The sequence below is a fragment of the Cottoperca gobio genome, chromosome 16 (assembly GCF_900634415.1).
Source record: "Cottoperca gobio chromosome 16, fCotGob3.1, whole genome shotgun sequence".
Lineage (NCBI taxonomy): Eukaryota > Metazoa > Chordata > Actinopteri > Perciformes > Bovichtidae > Cottoperca > Cottoperca gobio.
In genome coordinates this window covers 11073973-11095653 of record NC_041370.1, presented here as the reverse complement: position 1 = coordinate 11095653, position 21681 = coordinate 11073973, and the positions used below count along the sequence as shown (strand labels likewise).

The following is a 21681-nucleotide window of genomic DNA, read 5'->3' as shown; positions in this document are numbered from 1 at the left end:
GAAAATGTAATGTAATGTTTTAAGAGTTTGGCACATTGGAACTTGTTTGTGAAAAAGAAAATTAGCAAAATGTTATCTGACAAGTCAAAAAATATAATTGAATATTATCATTTTTATTGATTTATCAACCGATTGTTGGAACATGGTGATATCTATTAGTTGTTTTAGATGTTGATTAGATGGTTTACTCTATTCACCTGTAGTGTCTTGCAAAAGGTATGTAATTTTACAATACATATCTGCCATTTTCTATCTGAGCCATAAATCTCCACTTCAGTAGCACTTACATACACTAAACGTTACAGTTTCATTCCTATTTAAACTCAGGTTTTCAACAAGGGCTTTGATTTGCTAATTATTTTGTATTTTCTGATTTATGGAGTGATACAAAGAGATATCCAAAATTCCCTTTGGAAAAACCTTTGACGACAATATATTTACAAAATTAAACCTGGCTTTATCCAAAGTCCAGATATCTGTTCCGGAATTGTATGCACATATTTAATAAACTTCATTTGCATATTTATACATACATAATGTAAGTCATCAACTGGAGAAGTTTCATGGTGATCGTTAGAATATTATTTGGCTGGCAGGTGGCGCTGGAGGTCCGCAGATGTTAGCGGTGCTGCGTGTGGAGCAAGCCGCCTGTTGGTGCTGTTCTTTGGGCATGAGGCTCAGAGGAATGGGGCCGTCTTCCTCTCTGACCCGTCGATGAAAAAAAACCGACCGAGCGGCACAAGGGCCGGGGGATGCACAACGGCACAGAGGAAACACGGCTTTACAGGCGAAAAAACAGGAATGCTGATGCTGCTAAACATGGGGTGTCGCCTCCTTCACGGAATAAACCGAGTGTCCGCTGATGTGTCCGCTCAGTGACTTTGTAAAAGCAAAAGATTTGGATCCTACTTTGTTTTTGTTTTTTTTAACCGTTGATGCACACATCTGCAACGATGCGGGCTGTGGACTGGAGACGAGGCAGTGCGATTGTACTCTGCCTTTTGGGATACCTTGTCTCCAGAGCTGTCGCTAAAACATTACCGGAGGACACCGCCACAGAAGGTACAAGTGTTTTAAACATTTTGTCCTTAGAAATAAGCTAGTTAGCTGGCTATTTTGGTGGCTAATGTGCCGCTAGCCAGCTCAGATGCTGATGTGACCTAAAGTTAGCTAGCATTAGCAAGTTAGCTGGTGGCAGAAAGAGAGCACGAAACTTATCTGAAATGTTTGTTATCCATCCTGGTTTTATGTCCCTGGATAACATGCTTAAACAACTTTTCAGTGTGGTGCAGTCTTATCTGTGTAAAAATACTTTTTTAAGTGGTAGGGATTTAAAATATGTCCTAAATGCAGCAAAGTCCAGCTGCTGTGATTTGTCATTTCTTTAGCTTTTAAGAAAACACTTTCTATTTATTTTAGTGTCTATATATCTCTATCTATAGATATACATCACTTTAAAGCATCACCACTATTTTGGGACAGAAAACACAAATTCAAGAAGACAGAATAAGACAATATTTTGCAATAAAGGATTAAATACACAAATTGCACTTGAAGGAATGAAATTAGTTTGTAAAGTCTGCAGATTGCAGTGTATCCAGAGGGTATCCTGTCACTACAGTGGCAGGCACATTCATCAACGTTTCAAAGCCAGCATGAATCACAATAATCTGTTGACATCTTATTCTGTCACTTACTTCAAAGTTGCCCTGTCATAGTAACTACTAAAGTCGAGCCACATCTGTTTGATCCATCCTTTTTATCTCTCACTTGCATGCACAAGCACGCAAACATCACATGCTTCGTCTGTGTTCGCTTACATTTTTGCTTGGCCTACATTCGGTCCTCTCTGTTTACAGTACATGAATGAATGTAAACATACAGCAACTAATGCTGTAAATCAGTCAGGGGTTTAAAAAAGAAGAAGAGAAAGAAACCCTGATCACTGATTTCTCTCAAAATTCTCAAGTTAGTTTCTCTTATTTTAAAATGTTATGATTAGTTCAGGTGTTTTTGAAGTAGTTCTGCTTTTAAGGCTTGTCATCAGGCATTTTGTGTGTCATCAAAATTGGCTAAATGTACAACAACAAGCTTTGGTAGAGAACAAGGTATAGTCTGTCCCCAGCCTCTCTCTTCCCTCTGTTTTATCTTTCTTTCTCACTCTCTCTCTGATTTTCACTTTGCCTCACGTTGACCTTCAGTTGTCCCTGGGGAGGTTATGTTCAGGTCGATACTGAGGACTTCTTCTGGTCTGTCCAGCAGACAACATGGATGAGTGGAGCCAGACAGACAATCTCTCCGCAGATATAGATCTCACTCACATTACTCCTGCCCATAATAGGCATGGCATTGCATCTCCAGAAGACAAACATTCGCTGAAGCTGGACAAGGGCTGCCAGGAAGTAGACCAATCCAATCATATTGTCACCAGTTAGCCAAGCTTGGTTTAATCACAATATGCTGGTGTAAGTGCTAACAGCAGATCCACTTTGGTGAAAATACACCAGGTCATGAGAAAGCATAGTATTTAGGGACAACAACAACCTCCTGAGTCAAAGAGCAGAGCCAGTAATGGTGCATAGTGCAGTATGTTGATGGGAATATTTACTGTGGTAAAAGGAAGAGAGTGCATTTGCTCTCCACATGATGATGTAACCTATTGCTGTGTCCCCTGCTGAGTTAATGGGATCGACCTTTGCTATCTAATCTCACTTTTAATCCAGATGAGGGAAAATAGTCGGCTGAAAACCTATTGATAGCCTTTTCCTTTATTATGGCAGAGCATTTGTTCAACGGACAGGAGTGTGTGTGTATGCTATTATTTTTCTGTGTTCCCATATGTTGCATGTTATGACATGTTTTGAATATTTACCCTTTGTCCCTGTTGATGATTCGCGTAACCACAATAACCTTTCGTGTATTACTCATTTTGTTCCCATAACATTTTAAAAGGCCTATTTTTCTCTTCTTTATTGCAAGATCACCATACTAAGAATCAGATGTTGGTTATTTATCTTAATGGTAAAACCATAGCTTTTCTTTTTTGCTGTGGTTGAACAAGTTATTACATCTTGAGACACTAGCAACTGTCTGTTGGAGCTTGAAGTTAATTTGACATGCATTGGTGTCGTTTTTATAGACTTGAATCATTAACTGCATTGCTTTATTTTTATCATATGTATAATAAAAACTACTATTTGTTATGACAACTTTCCAATGTTTCAAGAGATCTTGCCTCTTGTCACAGGATTTCTGTTACCTCTCATACTCCATGTGCTTGAGATGGTAAGACATACATTCATTTTCAATGTCTTCTCACACTCCTTATAAATTACTGCGGCTTGTGGAAGATTTTCTATTTTCTAACTAAACTAATTCCACATTGTTGAGTATTTTTTCCAGTTGGGTACTGATAAATCATTGCAGAAGAATAATCTTGGGTGACATTTAAGTCCCATACTTAGCTTGTTTCCATTTCACTTTGTTGCATTTGCTTTGATTCATAATCCAGCTTTTCCACCTCAGTCAAAAAAAAAAATATATATATATTTAGCAATTTTTCAAGTGTTTTGTTTCCAGAATGTTCTGCATTTCCAAGTTTCTTTTAGGGGAAAATGCATAAACACATAACAATAGTTGAATAGAAACACATTTTGTGTTGCTTTGCTCATTCTAAACAAAATATATGTAAATGTTTTTCACAGACATCACTGTAAACTCCAGTAACGTGTGATAAGTAACTGAATCTAATGAGCTGCATTTGTGTTGTACTGGGTGTTGTGTAGAAACAGGCTCTCCACTCTGCCTTGTGTGCATAAAAGCATCTGCTCCCCCCCCCTCTGTTTGGAATAACACCAAACCCCCTTACACACCCAATGGATGCCAGCCATACCATGCATTTCCAGTTTATCACACCTCATTTTTATGGTGCAGAAATACTTTGCCTCCCTGTAACTTCTGATTAAAGCACCAAACACACATTGATTCAAACTGGAGTGGGCTGAAAAGAATACACACACTCAGTCTGTCTTCCCCGTTTTCTTCCTCTGGGGTTAATCTCTTTCTACTCGCATACAAACACACACACAACCACCCTGCTGATTTGGCTGCTGCTGCCTGGGATAATTGGTCTGAGATTGCCTCGTTGGTCAGGCAAAACTCTCTTTGATGCCTTTATCCTCCATATGGTACTCGACACACTCCGATAAGGAGTCAATAAAGTGAGGGGCAGTTATAAAGGTGCTGGTTTAGCTGCAGAATCGAGGTCTTCTGTCAGTTTTCAGGCCGAACATCTTCTCTCCTGTGTGTCGGAGCAGAGCGGAGACTCCTAGCTTGTTTAACAATGATGTCACCACAGTAGTGATTTATTGGATAAGGAATGGGAGGGGGACTTGCATTTGTAAATCTGGAGTCTCCCAGGGGAGTTTCTTTTTAAAGTGAGCACAGCTGGTACCCCTAACAACATATTACTGGGAGTGGGACAGGAAGTGAGGTCATGATCTCTCCAATACACACACATACGAAATCTTAATGCAATGGGTAGTTTCTGACTGTCAGACATGTTTTTGTTTTCCAGTCCTCTAGCTGTGACAGTGCAAATGTAATAACGGGGAAGAATGAAGTGAAGGGTTAGAAAGAAGCCACAGAGCAGATCTTCACACCAAACCTGTCAGGGTAATGATGTGTATGGTTTAAAATTGACGCGTTGCTCTGCCAAACGTCCTAACTTCCACCCATGCAAAGGTATCATTTGGTGCAGCGCTCTGTTTTTGGGTGGAGCCTGCTGCACTCGGGCTGAACTCTCACCAGATTTGTCAGAGTGGTTCCTCGCTGACCACAGGATCCCTGAGCGGGGGGAGGGAGATCAGTCTAGCCAGGGGTATGTATTTTGTTTAGTGTGTGTGTGTGTCACGGAGGGTGGGGTTACAACAAGAAAGAGTTACGATTAAATTCAGTTGCAGTGAGTATGGGGGAGGTGAGCATGTTTAGGTGAGGGGAGAAACCCTTTCAGCCTTAATTGAAAGGTCACCATGGGTCAACCAGCAGAAAAATTATCAAACAGAGTTGAGGTTGTCATGTGGGCAAAGACGGAGAGAGAGAGAGAGCGATGGTTTGTGTGGATGTTAAATTATAGTGTTTTTATACCAAGTTTATTTTTAATCATACCTTTGGGATAAAAAGCTGAAATTTACTTTTTGTTTGTTTTTCCGCTTGTGGTATAATGAACCTCACAGTGTTTGACCTGCCTCTCTGCAGAGGAGTAAATACAAGTGTATCTTTTGGCAGTGGTGGAAAGTAACGAAATACATTTACTGATTGACTGTAGGCTACTGTACAATGTTGAGGTGCTTTACTTGAGTATTTCCATTTTCTGCCACATTATACTTCTATTCCACTACAATTCAAGAGGCAACTATTGTACTTTTTACTGCACTACATTTAATCACCTGCAACATTAAAGTGATGTACACATGAATTCATTAATAATTTCAATCCAACGTTGACCTTAATAACATCAATCACTGATACAAAGTAACATCTATGCAACAGCATCTCCTGCGGTCACACTAAACGGTTGTATCAGAATATGTAACACTTTCACACAATCGTCTTTTTTTGCATGCTTGTTTTGTGCATCTAAATATTTTTATTGAATAATCTCCTGATCATTTTCTCGATCAACCATGAATGATTCAGTCTGTAAAGTGAAATCAGTCGGATGCAGAATCTGAAGATTTTATTTGACCCATCTCGCACAGTGTGAACTTGCAGTGAACTTGTAAGATCGTTGTTATCCTACAGTCTATAGGCGCCTTCAGTGTGAGCCTTTCATCAATCAACAGGCAGTCTGTGTAAATTCTTGTATTCCTCCTCTCCATTAGTGATGTTTATATAAAAAAATACATATATAGTTGTTTTCCCGCTCTGGTCCAAGGCTTCTTTGAGAGAGGGAAATGGTCCATTGTTTTCAAGAGGAAGTGCCGTTGACAAGAGTCCAGGAAATGGTCAGAAGGCCGTCTCTTTGAGATTGGCCGGGATCTGGAACGCATGCTCCGTGGATTGGAGGCAAAGGGCCTGGCACTGAAACAAACCCAGTTAAAGGGATGACTGCAGTAATTATAACACACAACTGTGTTTTGTCTTGTATATCACTCCTCTCTGCAGTGTCTCCACACCAACACTCAGATATGCACACGGCTCAGTAAACGCTCTGTTTGTTCACAGAGGTGACTCTGAAGGTTCACCTGAGCGATGCCAGCACTCACCAGCCCCTCGGAGGAGCCACCATTCAACTCTTCACCAACCACACTGCTGTAACCACGGAAACCTCATCAACTGATGGCAACACCTACCTGCGCTTCCCCTACCGCCTTGGGACACCGTTAGTCGTCACCGCAACCAAACAGGGATATGTGCCGAACTCTGTTCCCTGGAGTCCCTCCAGATTACCTGGTTGGTAGTGTGTGTGTGTGTGGGTGTGTGTGTGTGTGTGTGTGTGTGTGTGGTTGTGGGTGTGTGTGTGTGTGTGTGTGTGTGTGTGTGTGTGTGAGAGATATTTTTGGACCATTGCAAGGATGGATATTATGACTTAGCCACATTTAGATTGGGAGTGTCGACTTGCAGGTTATTGATTTCCATGTGTGCAGCCAGTTCAATGTGTGTATGTATGTTAGTGTAAAATAGAAATAGTGTGAGTTTGTGCCAGGTGTGAGAGCTAATGATGAGTGGAGTGCTCCATTACTAATTTATTACAAAAGGGGGCTGCGTAAGCTTCCCTTTCACTAACACACACACTTACACACACACAATACCTCCCAAGAGGCAGCAGTACAGTGTGTGTGTGTGTGTGTGTGTGTGTGTATGTGTGTGTGTGTGTTGCGGTGGAGAGTTGGACTAGAGGGGGTGGCGGGGGGTATTATTATGAGCCAACGGAACGACGGCCAATTGGATTATCACGCTTACCAGCTCCGAACAATGGCGAGTGAGAGGAAGGAAGGAAGAGGAAAGGAGTGCAGTTTGCTCGGTCAGACTTGTGTCCTGCACAGCAGACAGGATGAAAGCAGGACTATTAAAAATGTATAAAGATGGTTTAATGACTTGTTATGCCTGATAGGGATCGGTAAAGGGGCCAGGTAGATTGCTGCAGTTTGTTTCTTATCTGATTGTGGATTTATTCTGTCCGTTAATGTAGTGTGTGTGTGTGTGTGTGTGTGTGTGTGTGTGTGTGTGTGTGTGTGTGTGTGTGTGTGTGTGTGTGTGTGTGTGTGTGTGTGTGTGTGTGTGTGTGTGTGTGTGTGTGTGTGTGTGTGTGTGTGTGTGTGTGTGTGGTTTTTATTTGTGTTCCAGTATTTTCCTCCATCAGCCTGGACCTGCTACCAGAAAGAGCTGCGACTCTGATGGTGTATGAAGATGTTGTGGAGATTGTGTCAGGCTTACAAGGTAAACACTGTGACTTTAGGTCATTGTTTTTTCAGCTATTCTGAAGCTTTCTCTTCAGATGAATTGAGCTTGAACTCCTCAAATATTAAACCAACATTGGCGAGTAGTCTTTAAAATATTCTGGGAAAATGTTTATTTTAACATCTACAATTCCCTGACAACTGCTCAAACCTATCTGTGGAGGAAGGTCGTGTGATGCGACCAAAAGCTTCAGAACAGCTACTAAAAGGACCTTGTGGTGAGATAGTTTTCCAAACTCTTTTTCAAGATCAAGAATGAACTTTCAATCTCAATTTTCTCCCAGATTTTATATTTCCACGCATTCAAAAGTTGTGTTTTCAGCTGCAAGAAGACTTTAATCACCGTAGTTCACACTAAATAAGGGTTTTCTATACAACTCAGAGGTGAGAGGTAAAAGAAAGTGAAGAGAATAACATGTAAATATTTTGTATTATGTGTACATGATCGAGCTGCAAACTAAGCACCTTCTCCAAGTTTGTAAGACAAATAAATGGTTAAACTAGAGTCAGAATCAAATTTGTACCCATATTTATTAATGAAAATAAAAACGTTTTGTTTTTTAATAAAACAATTAAAAATAATTAGCCCTGCCGATGCATTAAATGGCCCACTGTTGAGTAAAAAAGACCCTTCTCTGCCCACACATGCACAAATATAAATCATGACTCTGTCTTTGTTAGTCAGCCTCTTTGTTAAGGTGTGTGTAAATATATTAGATAAGACTCTCTCACTCACATAATCAATACAGCCTGTCTGCTGGGGTCTTTTGTATGTCTGTGACCAACAAGGGAGTCATTTTACGTGTCAGCTGTTTTGTCTAACTAAAGAAACTTCACAGACACATAAATATACAGACACCATTAACATGTAAACCTCTTGAGTGCACACAGCACGTGCCTGAGTGGAGTGTAGTTTCTGCCCTCTGTCCGACACACTGTTTGTCACGACGTTGTGAACTTGGGCGCCCAGGAGAGTGATAAACCTTGGCATGTGGCACGAGGAAAGAGAATAAAAGAGGGGGAAGAGGAAGAGGATGATACAGTATGTGCTGGAAAGTGGAGTTGTGGGTGGAGCAGTTGGAGAGAATAGGGGAGAAAGGGGGATGGGCAGTGCAGTGTCCAACAGAAGGAGGAACAGATGAGGTGAGAGGAAAGTGGAGGGAAAAAAAGACAAGAAGAGTTGAGGAAGGGAACACACACAGAACAGAGACGGGGTCATTTCCTTTCACAAAAACAGCCGCAGAGGAGAAATAACATTCACACCTGAACCTAAAGAACACACCTTAGACAGAAACCTGAAAGTTAAAAGATATATATTATACTGCAGAGCCAAAATGAATGTCGGGTACAACTAGAAACACAGTGAGCACTCGTACAGCTGGATGTGTATCTCACTGCTCAGGAATGTGCACTCGGTACAGTCGGACCACAATGACATCACCTTGCTGAGTCCAGCTACATGCAGTTTTCACTGTTTATTCCGCTCTATGTAAAATGTGTTAATGGCAGGCAGAGGCTGGATGAGGAGAAATGAAAAGGCAACTATTAATTGCACAGCAAAATATCAGAGAGAAGCATCACGCTGTCCGAGACAAAAAGTAGAGCAAGGCATTATCTCTTCTGTATTGATCCGGAGTTGCCTCCATTAAGCCTAATTTGATGGCTGAATTCATAAAAAGGCATTAGGCGAAGACGAAGAGTAGAACATTGCCTTGTAAAACATCCTGAAACAACATCAGTGTGCAAGATGGACTATTGCTGTCAGGCGAAAACCTCCTGACTTTTCAGATTACTTTTTCAGAAACTGAAGTATAAACACTCACTAAAGTTTCATTGTTCTGTGTTTTATAAATGCTATTTTGTAGTTTGCCTTACAACTGTGACATGTAGATTTTACATTTACAGAGTCAATATACCCTTATGTGTTTTAATTCTTAAATTACATACATTTATCATTTTTTATCTTTTTATTCTTTTATATTTCTCTAATGTTTTACTTTTACACGTATTCTAATTATTCATCTTTATTGCACACTGGCCTTTTTAGCAAAGTTTTAAGAATATGCTATTTCACTGCACATATTATACAGTATGAGCTTTTGACAAATACAACTTTTGAATGTAGATGGAGAACTGGCGATTTGTATTTTTTTGGAATCTGCGTGTATGTGTGTCTCAAATGCCAAATCACACTCGGCCTACTTTGTTCCATCCTAAAATCCAAATGGGATTCTTTGGTACAATTTCCAGGGATTTTTTTAATAATAAGAAATGACCAGCCTCATACTTTAAGATACATTTAAAGACAAAATGAAATGTTTTACAAATGTATGATCAGCAATACAGAACAACGTTAAGTGAGTTCTGGCAAGAGAGGCAATAGTTAAACTGAAGATCTTTCACACCAAGAAGTACCAAATGTTGTTATTCATAACCCACAAAACAACATATGTAATTTTTGGAAATGTTATGCCTTTATTATAGAGAGGTCCCCTGAGGCAAGCAGGACAATGTTAAAAAAGTGAGAGAGTAGATTTATTTTATATTGGTCTCATATGGTCTAATCTGCATAGCAATTAATTGCAACGTTCCCAGTTTAATGTTGGCTTGTGCGTGTGAGTGTCCTCCCACTTTCCCCATGTGTCCTATCTATCGCAAGCATCAGCTACCGAAGTAAGAGCAACATACCAGAACATTCTTAAAAGGGAAAATTCCTAACTTTGTGGCTGTCCAATCAGTGTTGAAGGTAAATGTAATGCAGTCCATTGAAGCAATACATTCCTCAGTGCTATATTGACAGACAAAGCTGAGTTCTCCTGCTCGAACAAGGAAGTTCTCTTTTTAAGTGCCATCTAAAGCACGCATGCTCCCAGAGAAGTCCACGCTGAAATAACCTGTAGCTTCTCCTTGCAATGATGGCGCTGGATGCAGGAAGAACATTTTTGCACAATATAGCACCCACTGAAGAATGTATTGCTTTAATCGACTACATTTACCGTCAACCGTAATTGGACATCCTCTTAAAAGGTGGCACATTTTCCATTTTCCAAAGCTTTTTGAAATAGTTTGGAAACAGAAACTTTAAAGATGTTGGATGTTCATTTGGCATGTCCATATTTTCTGACACCTTTCTCTCTGTCGCCCCTCAAGGTTTCAGGCATCAGCCCAGTGTTCATTTCCTGCGCAGAGCTCTGAGTCTTCCCTCTAACACATCTTACGCCAACCTAACTGCTCTGCTCACCGTGGCCAGCTCCCCCTCGCACATCCAGCACTTTCCCCATCTGCAGGTGCTCAGCGGCAACGGCACAGGTGAGGCTCGAACTGGCGGATGGTAACAGACTGGACTGTAGAAATAGGGCCAAAGAGAGTCAGTCACAGAAGAGGAGAATGCTGCTGAGAGGGGTGGGGGGAGTGGGGTGGGGGAGGGAAGAGAAGAGAAGAGAAGAGAAGAAGCAGCAGTACATCAGAGAGTCTCTACCCCTGAGAGGCCTCTCTATCTGACCTCCTGAAACACAATAACCCCTGTGTGTCTAACACAAGCCTGCACACTTTCTCTCTCTCTCTGTGTGTGTGTGTGTGTGTGTGTGTGTGTGTGTGTGTGTGTGTGTGTGTGTGTGTGTGTGTGTGTGTGTTTCAGCTTGAATAGCCCTCAAAAGCTCCCCCTCCCCACAGCACGTAGCATGTGGGGAGGCATAATTGTGCTGTGTGACACTCTCTACCCTCAGTCTCTCAGCTTTTTCACTCTCCATCCTGTTTCCTTCTTTCCTGTCTTTCCCTTGTTTTTTTTCCTGTCTGTCCTTCCCCTGACAACTCTCCTTTTATCTACGCTTTCATGTTGCTCCTTTCTCTGCTCCCCCTCCTGTGCACCCTACTCCCACTCACTTTTCCTTTGCGCTCCATTTTTCTCTCTTACCCTCTCCTGCTTCTCTCACAGGGACCGAGAAGAGGTTTGAGTTGACTCCTGTAGCGGCCATCTCTGTACACTTATTGGCCAGCGACGGATTGGAGCTGCAGGTGAATGAGCCAATCACGGTCTCCGTCCCCCTGCCGGCTGACAGTGGCCTGAAGGAAAATGATCACATCCCTGCTTGGAGATTTGACCCGCGCTTGGGTATGTCATGACATAAACACAAAGCTTTTGTGACTTTCTAAGCACTAAGCATGGTTCGTGTAAAGTCTTGAAAGTTTGGAAAATGCTTAATTTGAACCGTTTTGATTTCTAAATTAGGAATATGCTTGAATTTGAATATACTTGAAAAATAGAAATCAACATAATCTGGTGTTTCATCTACAAGAGTCTGGAAAGGTTTGGTTTAGTTAACTCGAAAGTGCTTGAATTTTACTCTTAAAAGCTGCACGAAACCTTACGTTTTCTCATTTACATATCTGTGTTTGTGTTCTGTACTTGGATATCTAAAAAAATAAGCCTTTTTAAAAGTGCAGTGCTGTTGTATATTTACTTCTATGTTAATGAGGCCTACTTCTCTGGGTGAATGTTTCATGAAATGATCAGAATTGGAGCTTTAATACAAACCACGTGCATATTCACACAGTGCAGCCAGGTCACAACTTGTTGCTGTGTGTCTGAGGGATGAAAGAATGTATTCATAAGGTCATAAAAAATGTCCAACATGCTGCGCCGCATTAATCTGCAAATCAAAACACAAATACTGCCACACATCACAAGATTGGACCGTGGATGTATAATCAGCTGGAGCTCAGCTAAAACTTGAATTGAGTATAACAAAAGCAAAGAGCTCTGCGGTGCTGGCTCCTACAGCAGAGACTCTTCAAGCCTCTCTAGACCCACTGATTTATTTCAGCAGTCTTAAATCTCTGTTGTCAGACGTCCCGCTCGGTGACACACCCAGTTCTTCTTGGACAGGCTGAGCTGAAAGACAGTGATTAGATCATTGGTTGAGTCAGACGAGTCTGTACAGCAAAACATCCTTCTCTGTGTACATTAGGCTCACATTTCCAGATCTACTGTACATTATGTTTGTGCTCTGTCAGGACCTATTAAAATTCTTCTGGTGAAATGAAATGTAGCGGGTTACTCGATTTATAGAGCTGAAACATTTAGTCGATTAATTGCTTAGTAGTGAAACGGAATAATATGTAGCAAATTTGATAATCTATTAATAATTAGTTTTTTTGGTCACTTGTGGGCAGCAGGAACGAGCTGTGATCCCAACACTGACATGTCATCTCTAACTTGATATGGAAAACTTGTTTGTTGACTATTTACACATCCTGCAAACACAGACTAACGTTAGCATTCTTTATTTTTTGCTGCCCGCTATGAGAGCGGTGAGAGTGAACCAAAATAGTAACGTTGTGGGCCCTAAAACCAAAACAAAGTGCTGAAAGATGCTGAAACTCCCCAGAGCTGAGAGAAACTGTCGAGGACTCATTCTTTGTGGGTTTTGTCACTATGAGCAACTCCTTAAAATTAGTATAATATAAAAGAATGTTACAGCTGCTTCAAGCAAAAATGCCAAAACTTCCTCACTCTCCTGTGGTTGTAAACGGAATGCCCTGAGGTTTTGGGGTTTGAAAATGTGACATTAATACAAGTAAATACTTTTTGTTAGGTGACAATATTTCTCAATATGTTCTTGTAAACTAGAAGAGAAAGCTGGAAGACGCAATAAACAGTTGTTTCCCAATAGACTGAGGCGTACCCATGTGTTGGATATCTTCCACCTTAAACATTTTTTACTCCTAACTTCTTGCGTTAGCGTTTCACTCAATCTTCCCTGAAAAATATTCCTGCAAGAATCATTTTATTGGGCCAATAAACATTTAAGATCTCGACCATCTTTGCTCTTGTGATCGATCTCAAGGCTCAGTTTAAAGTGCCCAAAGTAGCAAAATCCAAAGCTTATGAAAAGGGCTTTGATAAAAGCTGAGAGAACACACACACGCACACACACTTGAAGCCTACGCACAGCCTGTAACAGTGAGTATTTCCACAACAGAAGTCATCCCCGGACCCTCTCCGGGCTACATCTCGTGTTCCTTAGCAACCCACCAAATAAGTACCACAACAGAAAGACTCGGGTCCTGATTGAGTTTCTTTACTGAGCCCGTAAGTAAGTAGTGTGTGTGTGTGTGTGTGTGTGTGTGTGTGTGTGTGTGTGTGTGTGTGTGTGTGTGTGTGTGTGTGTGTGTGTGTGTGTGTGTGTGTGTGTGTGTGTGTGTGTGTGTGTGTGTGTTTTAAACCGAGGATAGAAAACAGACTCAAAGAAAGATCTTTTGAAATCTGTCTGGTGCCTTTTTGGAGGAATACTTCAGGGTGATAAAAGCTCCCTCACAAAGAAGCTCAGTTTTGTTTACAAAGTGCGCAAATGGACATCTCACACACGCACACGCACACAAACCTGTTTATCTTGTATAACTGACAACATCTCATGTATTATGTTAACGGTGCAAAGTGTGGGGCAAAATGATGTCATGTACGAACAGATCAAGTTCACCCGTTTGTTTTTGCTTGTCATTCAAAAATGCACTTTCATCCTAAAAGGAGTTTGATGATGCAAATCGGCTTCCTCAGATGTGCCGACTGCTAAAAAAATAAAAATAAATCCCATGTCAGCTGAGTTGACTTTGCATGAATGGGTGTGAAGCAGAAGTAATATATACATGCTGTATTGACAATATAAATATTTGCATGGTGTCTAAGCAGTCGCCAGACTCTCTGCAGTGTATTGTATTGAAGCGTGGGAACAGAGTCATTTAATGTCGCTATTAAGTGTGTGTGTGTGTGTGTGTGATATTTCTCTTTGCTTCTTCCCTTATCTCTCCTTCCTTTCCACCTCCTTGTCCCTTTTGTTTCGTTTCCTCCCTCCTGAAGATCGATGCAGTTTCCTGAAAACTTGATGTTGTATAACTGGGAATAAACAAAGAAACAAAGTGGCTCTTTCCCCATGTTAGCCTTGAGGCCCAAAGAAGGAGAAGTGTGAAGGCACAACTGAATGTTTCCTCTTGAAGCAGATTTACTGTGACCCAATCAATCAGTGACTCTGGCTTTGTTGTGGCTTTGTTGGTAACTCTCACTGCTGGAGCTGCTATTGTGCTCCTATTCAGAGGTTCTCTGGCATTTAACTGAGCGTGCTGCCTCCCTGTGGGAGAGATAAGAACTACCAAAACACTCTCCTCTCACACTCCTGAGCTTAAATCTGCGTTTTGAAAAAAGTCTTAAACATATTAAATTCAGTTTCCTCTAAATAAACCTTTTAGAAGGTATTAAAATTAATTTACAAAAGTCTTTGTAATAAAGCTGCAATGATTAGTTGGACTTTTAACACAACTTTCTGTCATTTTATATTACAACAGAGTAGTAGATTAATGTAGAGAGTATTCTGCAGATTAATTGAGAATGAAAATAATTGTTAGTTGCAGCCCTGCTTCCTAATGTTTGTCATAAAATATTTTTGTATCTGTGTGCTAGACTGTTGAGTCCGCACCATCAGAACTGTAGTAAACACGGTCACTACTGCTACAGGAAGCTTATTGTATCATAATGGGCAAGTGTGTATTTTAGCGAACAAATTGGTTAATCCATCCATTTTATACTAAGTAGAGTGCTGCTTTGTCTGTCCTGAGTTAATGAGAGTCAGATGGGAAGATGCTGCAGGCTTAGTCAGCTGTCCGTTTGTCGCTAATGCAATCTGTGAACTGGCACACTGGTTTTTATACAAAATAATTATTGTGTGCAGGTGCCTGGATAAAGAGCAGTTGGGGTCACGTGCAGCGGGAGGGCAACCAGCTCAGTCTGACTTACATCGCTCCTCAGTTGGGTTATTGGGTGGCCGCCATGTCCCCACTACACTCAGGTGAGAAACTGCTTTGATACAGATTATATTTACTGTTAAAAACAACAAACACACATTTTGTCATATGTGCTCACATATACAGTATTTCTAAGTGGTGTAGAATATAGATATACAGTCATAAACTTGAAGGCAATTTTTGAAAATTGACATTTAAGGGCTTGAGTTTGTGTTTTGTGGAAGAATTGCAATTAAAGTTCTGTTGATATTTTTTGTGTCCACACATTTAATCCTCTCTCTCTTTTTAATTGATGCTTGTGAGCTTCTGTAAAGGTGCTGTTGCTCATTATAAAAATTATCTGTGTTGTAACGGTAATTAACCTTGATCCGCAGACACTAAAAAATAATAATTTTGCCACCTTTAGCTTCAAATTACGGTTGACAGTGAGTGAAACCTGGTTCATATTCAAATCAGTTTCATTATGACCTGTTGTCTGTCCAACAGGTCCAGTGTTGAAGGACATCAGCACATACCACACCGTGTTCCTGTTGGCTATACTGGGAGGCATGGCTCTCATCCTGCTCTGCCTGCTCTGCCTCCTGATGTACTACTGCAGGTGCGTGAAACACTTTCCACAGCAATATCTCCCATCCTAAAGGCAACATTTTCACAGGAATATACAATAATATGAGTCAAGTTCTTATGACTAGTTGTGTGGAACATGTGAATGTACAGTAGCTGACTCGTGTAGGCTTGATATTTTTGTTACTTGATGTGTATATAATACACACTAGTTAGTGCCTGTGTCCCTCATTATGAACATGAATATTGCTTGTATGACACATTTAATTCAACATTAACTCATAAAAAGAGGGAAGCATTGGGTTTGTTTTGTCTCTACCAATAGAAAACTTCTAACAAAAAAAGAAATGCATCCATTCAGCATCCAGTGTCACAATCTGTCCTATTGTAAACATTTAGTTTATCTAAATGTGCTGAAATTCATCTATCTAGGATAGTGTTGCAACACTAATATAATGAGACACTTTAGAGGGTTTCTTATCTTCTTCTGCATGTGGCTCATCCTCTTTATCCATTCATCAGTTGTGATATCAGCACCAAATAAATCAAAATTTCCCCTGATTGAATCATAACCTCTGTTGTGTCTCTGTGTTGTGCAGGCGCCGTTGTTTGAAGCCTCGAGGGTCTCACCGTAAGCTCACAGTGTCGTCTGGTCTGGACGGCAGTAAGAGGGATCAAGCCACCTCCATGTCCCACCTGAACCTCATCAGCAACGAGGTCAGTCTGACTTACAGAGAGCGGTTCAATCCCTAGTCTACAATGTGTACAGTGTCCTAGTGAATGTCAGAGGAAGTACTTCTAACTTAAACATAATCAATTGTATAAACACCTACATGTACATATATAAATAAATTAAAATAAAAGTTTGAAAAATAAATAATAAATGTGTGGTGTGTGTATAGTATTATATAGGTTAAAAATGGTTGCCATATAGTTTCACATTTCTGAGCCTCTTTCTCCAATGTCAAATGATGTCGTTACATTAAGTATATTTAGAAAGTTTCTTACACTTGAATATTTTGTTGTCTTTAGGTGCAGCTGGAACTTGTTTCCACAGCGACTGAGCCCGACATGACCACACCAATGCTGAAGCCGTCCTCATATGAGCACCAAGACAATCATCGTCAACACAGCCTAATCCATCACAGCAAACACAGCCGCTCCTCGCTCGGCAACAACAGCCACCACGGCTCTTCTCTTGGCAATCTAACGCCTCGCGGCCGAGACTACCGGCAGTCCGTGGAGACGTTCCAACTAAAGGCTGCCCTTTCATGCGGAACAGACAGGGGCTACCGTCAATCATATACCTCCGTCTGCTCGTCCAGCAACCCGATTTCAGATGCACTGTCGTCAGCCAATCACGGTCAGGTGTCCGCTAACCAGCTGAGCAGTGTTGGGATTGTTGATTTCATCTCCCCTTCCTCTCCTCCTCACTCCCCCAGTAGAGGGGAGGGATGTGAGTGCAGAGCTCCTGACTACCTTCTGTCCCGCTCTGTGGACCATCTGGAGCGTCCCAGTCCCCCGTTGCTCTGCAGGCCGGGCCAGCTGCTCTGCTGCGGCTCTGTGGACCTGCTGAGTGGAGGAGAAGGCTACCCGAGGGTGCGTCCTACGCTGGTGATCCCATGCACACTACATGCGCCTGCCTGGGGAGCACCCTCTGTCGGGTCAGGCCCTCCTGCTGCAGACTGACCAGCAGAGTGACTTGGAGACCATCCAAGCTGAGCTCAATGCCTCACATTCCCAGCAGCCCCTGGGGCAAACCCTCAGTGACTGCGCCCCACGTCCTGCCAAGCAGGGTGGCGGAGAACGGCTCGGCCTGTCAGAGTCTCTGTCTATCCCAGCAGCGCTTGGGGAAACTGGTCTGGTCGAAATAAACAGCGAGGACACGTTGTGGGCTGAAAAGACTTTAATGGAGCTCAGAGGAGGGAAGCCTCTGCCTCACCCCCGAGCCTGGTTTGTCTCACTTGATGGACGCTCCAACGCTCATATTCGCCACTCCTACATCGACCTCCAGCGGGCCGGGTGCCACGGCAACACGCCAGGTGGAGGAGGTCAACAAGGTAATGCCAGCGGTGGGAGGCGGGGTAACGATGCCAGCGGTGGGAGGCGGGTTAACGATGCCAGCGGTGGGAGGCGGGGTAACGATGCCAGCCTGGACTCCGGTGTGGACCTGAACGAGCCGAGAGTGGGCCGCAGGGGGAGAGACGGAGGGCGGGAGAAAAGAGAGATTGAGAAAGACAGGTCGAAGGTCACAGCACCAGCCATGGCCTACACTCAGCTGGTGTATGTGGATGATCTGGAAGGGGGAGGCAGCGAGGAGGAGACGCCAAAATGCAGTCCAGAGGACAGTGAAAAAGGATCCATCCTGTCAGACAAAGCAGAGGGTCAGAGTGTGGATCAGGGGGATGTGGAGGGGGAAACAGTAGAGGGGGTAGAAATACAAGAGGAACCACCCTCACTTTCCTCTTCATCCCCTGCTTCTCCTCCTCCTCTGCCAACACCAGAGGGAGAGACGTTCAGGACTGATCATGTGCTGCTGTCAGTCTCTCCTGATGACGATGCAGCACATGAGGATGGAGAGGAGGAGAAGAAGAGTCCCTGGCAGAGAAGAGAAGAGCGACCCCTGCTGGCTTTCAACCTGAAATGATCCACAGATGACCGCTTCAAGGATAGCTTCACATCTTTTCAAATACTCGCGTGCCTATATGTACATTGAAAGCATTTTTGCTTGTTGTAATTGTTCCTCCTGTACATACTGGCACTTCACAAAGTGATTTAAATTTAAGTTATGGTGGGACAAAATCCACAGTCCTGGTTCTGTGTTATTATAATCAGGTATAATTCTGATTCAGCTGAAAATAATTGGAGGCTTCAGCAGTCTAAGTTAGTGGGGATCTCCCAAAATTACAGTCTTTTGAGATGGATAGAGGATTTCATTAATCCTAATAGGAAATGACAGTGTTGCAATAAAAACAAAATAGGTAAATAAGGAAGTAATAAAAACCAATTGCTAAAATCTCTAAAAACTGGTGAATTGCAGCAATTTGAGTAAACAATCTAACTCTTCTTCTTGTAGGCACAACTTAACATAATACTTATATTTGTAGATTCAGTGTGACTTACACTTCGAGATATCCTTATCTATGTCATGAATAAAGATCCATCATAGGGAAAAACATTCTCGTTATTACTCCAGAACTTGCCTGAGAATCATCACGCTTATACGTTTTCGTCAATATCATATTAATCCAGTGATAATGTTCTGTACATGCATGGATACACTGATAATTCACAGAACGAGGTCCCCCATCTCTTACATTAATATCACTTTAGGAAATGATCTGTTTGCTCATGGTGTAGACAGGAGCAACAAGTACAGCCACCAAAATTGGTCAACTGTACATATGGGCATGTCAGTTTTTTGTTTTAAAACTTGAAAAAAATGTGAACCTATCCTTTAACCATGACTCCCATCTCTGCTCAGATCATAACGTGAAGGATACGACCATGTCATTTGAAGCCCTTTGTTTTTTTTAATTGAGCACTGAGAAAATATTTCAGCACTGGGATCCCTTCTAGTCCAGAGCATGATGGGACAATTCAGATCCTTTAGGTCCCCTTTATGAAATGACCACTGTTGTACTTCACTTTGTCATCCTCACAACACTCTCCCTAAACTCATCAGGAATGATGTACACATTGCCTGAGGGAGACAAATGGACGTTGGAGGCAAGAAATTAGAATATTTTATGCACAACGAATATATGCCTTTTTTTATGAATAGCCTTGTAAGCATAAAGGAACTGTTGCGGAAACAGATGATGGGTGGTTCTCACAAGCGAAAGACTACAGGAGCCATTTCTTTCTCTAGCCATATTGGCCTCGGTCCACTGACTGTAAAGAACACGCTGCGCTTCTTTAAAGTGAGATTATATAACCCTCATTTTTAAGACTGTGGAGCATATGTGCAAATGTATGGCAGGTGATTCGACTTTTTTTCACAGTCTGTTAGGAAAAGTCTTTCAGCGTGTTTCTGCACAAGAATCAACCCCGACATGAACATGTGAATCCTGTACTTTGAATGGTTTTAAGTATGTTGCTAGAATTGAATCTAGCCCGTCAGAAGGCTGTATGGGTGTTTACATGATCTACAGAGGGGGTGAAGTGTTTGGACTGAAGAAATTAAACCACTATCCGCACTGCAACAGATAATGTGACACACCACTATGCTGGTGAGTAAGGATGAAATACCACTACCAAACTGTAGTTCCACCCAAAATAATTGTGAGGTGTAATAATATGAAGGGTTTTGTAATTGTTGAACCACTGACTGGCATATTTTTGCTCTAAAGGCTATGCATCACTTTTATACGGCTGCTTGAGATGCCTTTTTTTGTAATTTTAATCACTATGATTTTAATTGCCAACATGAAGTATTTTACCCGAAAAGAATAGGCTATTTTTATTTCTTCGAATATGTTAAGGGATTTTCTTCTTCACCCGCCTTATTGTTAAGAATTACACAAATACACATAACTGCAAGTTTTACCTGAAACCAAAATATTTTTGCATGCTGTGTTTCACCTTTTCTTTTCTTTTCACCAGTTCCTCGTGTTCCAAGTGCCTTTGAACAACCTGACTCTACATCAAATTTGTGGAACAGATTACCTTATTTATTTCTCACCTTCTTTTGCCTTCAGCTTTTCTCCTCTACCTCAGCCCTCCCTTTCTCTCCCACTTGTGAAAGAAAGCATGCAGTAAACTTTCCTCAGCACTAGCGTATTACAAGCTACACTGCAGACATTTCGGGAAATGTCTACCAGCTGCTGCAATCGTAAAATCCTCTACAGTAATCAGCAAAGCACCAATCTGTCTTTAGAGTAAGCAGTTAAGGATTTACAGAAGTTTTCAGTGAAGCACGGGATAGATAAAGCTATGTGTGATTGTATGTGAAGCTAAACTGCAGGTCATTTCAGTGCATTTTCTTATTTTTGTGTTTGTAGTGGGTGAATGTTTGTCTCGAATGTGTTTGTGTGCCTGGGTGGTGTTAATGTTCTTCTGCGATGCTGCAGGCGGTGTGTTTGCGTTGTCAGACTGTGTGTCCACGTGAGAGCGCTGACAAATAATCAACATACATCCACTCAAGGTTCATATAGTCATTGCAATCATTACAGAGTGTGTATAGTTCTTTCCTTTCCTCTACCTGGTCAAAATGATGTGTGAGTTGGTGTTGTGAATGGCCTCTTCTCTCTTAGTATCCCACAGCAACCTCCAGTTCTAGGGTGGAGTTGCAGTAGTACAGCATCCTGAGTGTGTAACTGGGTTGCTTGCATTATATTTGAAGCCTATTATTCTGAATAAACCGCCAAACTGGAATGATTTGTGTCTCTGTGTTTTGTATAATTGCGTGAGAGTTTGCGTTTTTGTTATTTTCCCATTACTTAAGAAAATATAAAATATAGGTAATTTTTTTTTAGCAAGGCTGGATTACCACCCGGGTAAAGCATGCAACTGTCCTGGACCACTACAACCACCATGTTCCAACAAAACCCCAGATTGAGTATGTTCTTTTCTTCTTCTTGTAATTACATTCCTTGTTAGGTTGTTTGGCAATCTACGCCATTAAAATATAATATAATCTTAAATTTTGCATTATTACCTGATGTTATGATTTTGTAGATGTAGTTTTAAGACTTATATTGTGCTCACATATTGCTAAATAAGGTTTTGTTGAATGAAATTACCATTAACGGACACACAGAAAAAAACCTTATACTGTTTGCAGTGAGAATTTTGTTTATTCTAAAATTAGATGATAGTTTAATTTAGACTATTTTTCACGTTAAAAGGTGGGAGTTTCGCT

The 21681-nt window shown here is 41.5% G+C and overlaps 1 protein-coding gene across 1 annotated transcript; it reads left to right on the top strand.

Annotated features, from left to right (window-relative positions):
- Nucleotides 1-565: 565 nt before the first annotated feature.
- On the top strand, nt 566-21194 carry fam171a1 (family with sequence similarity 171 member A1). Its single transcript, XM_029450883.1, is given in 10 exon segments — nt 566-1062; nt 6226-6453; nt 7348-7440; nt 10611-10769; nt 11395-11571; nt 15182-15298; nt 15741-15852; nt 16418-16535; nt 16851-17441; nt 17443-21194. Coding segments are annotated over 10 exon segments (2745 nt in total). The 5' UTR covers nt 566-935; the 3' UTR covers nt 18466-21194.
- The last annotated feature ends 487 nt before the right edge of the window (nt 21195-21681 follow it).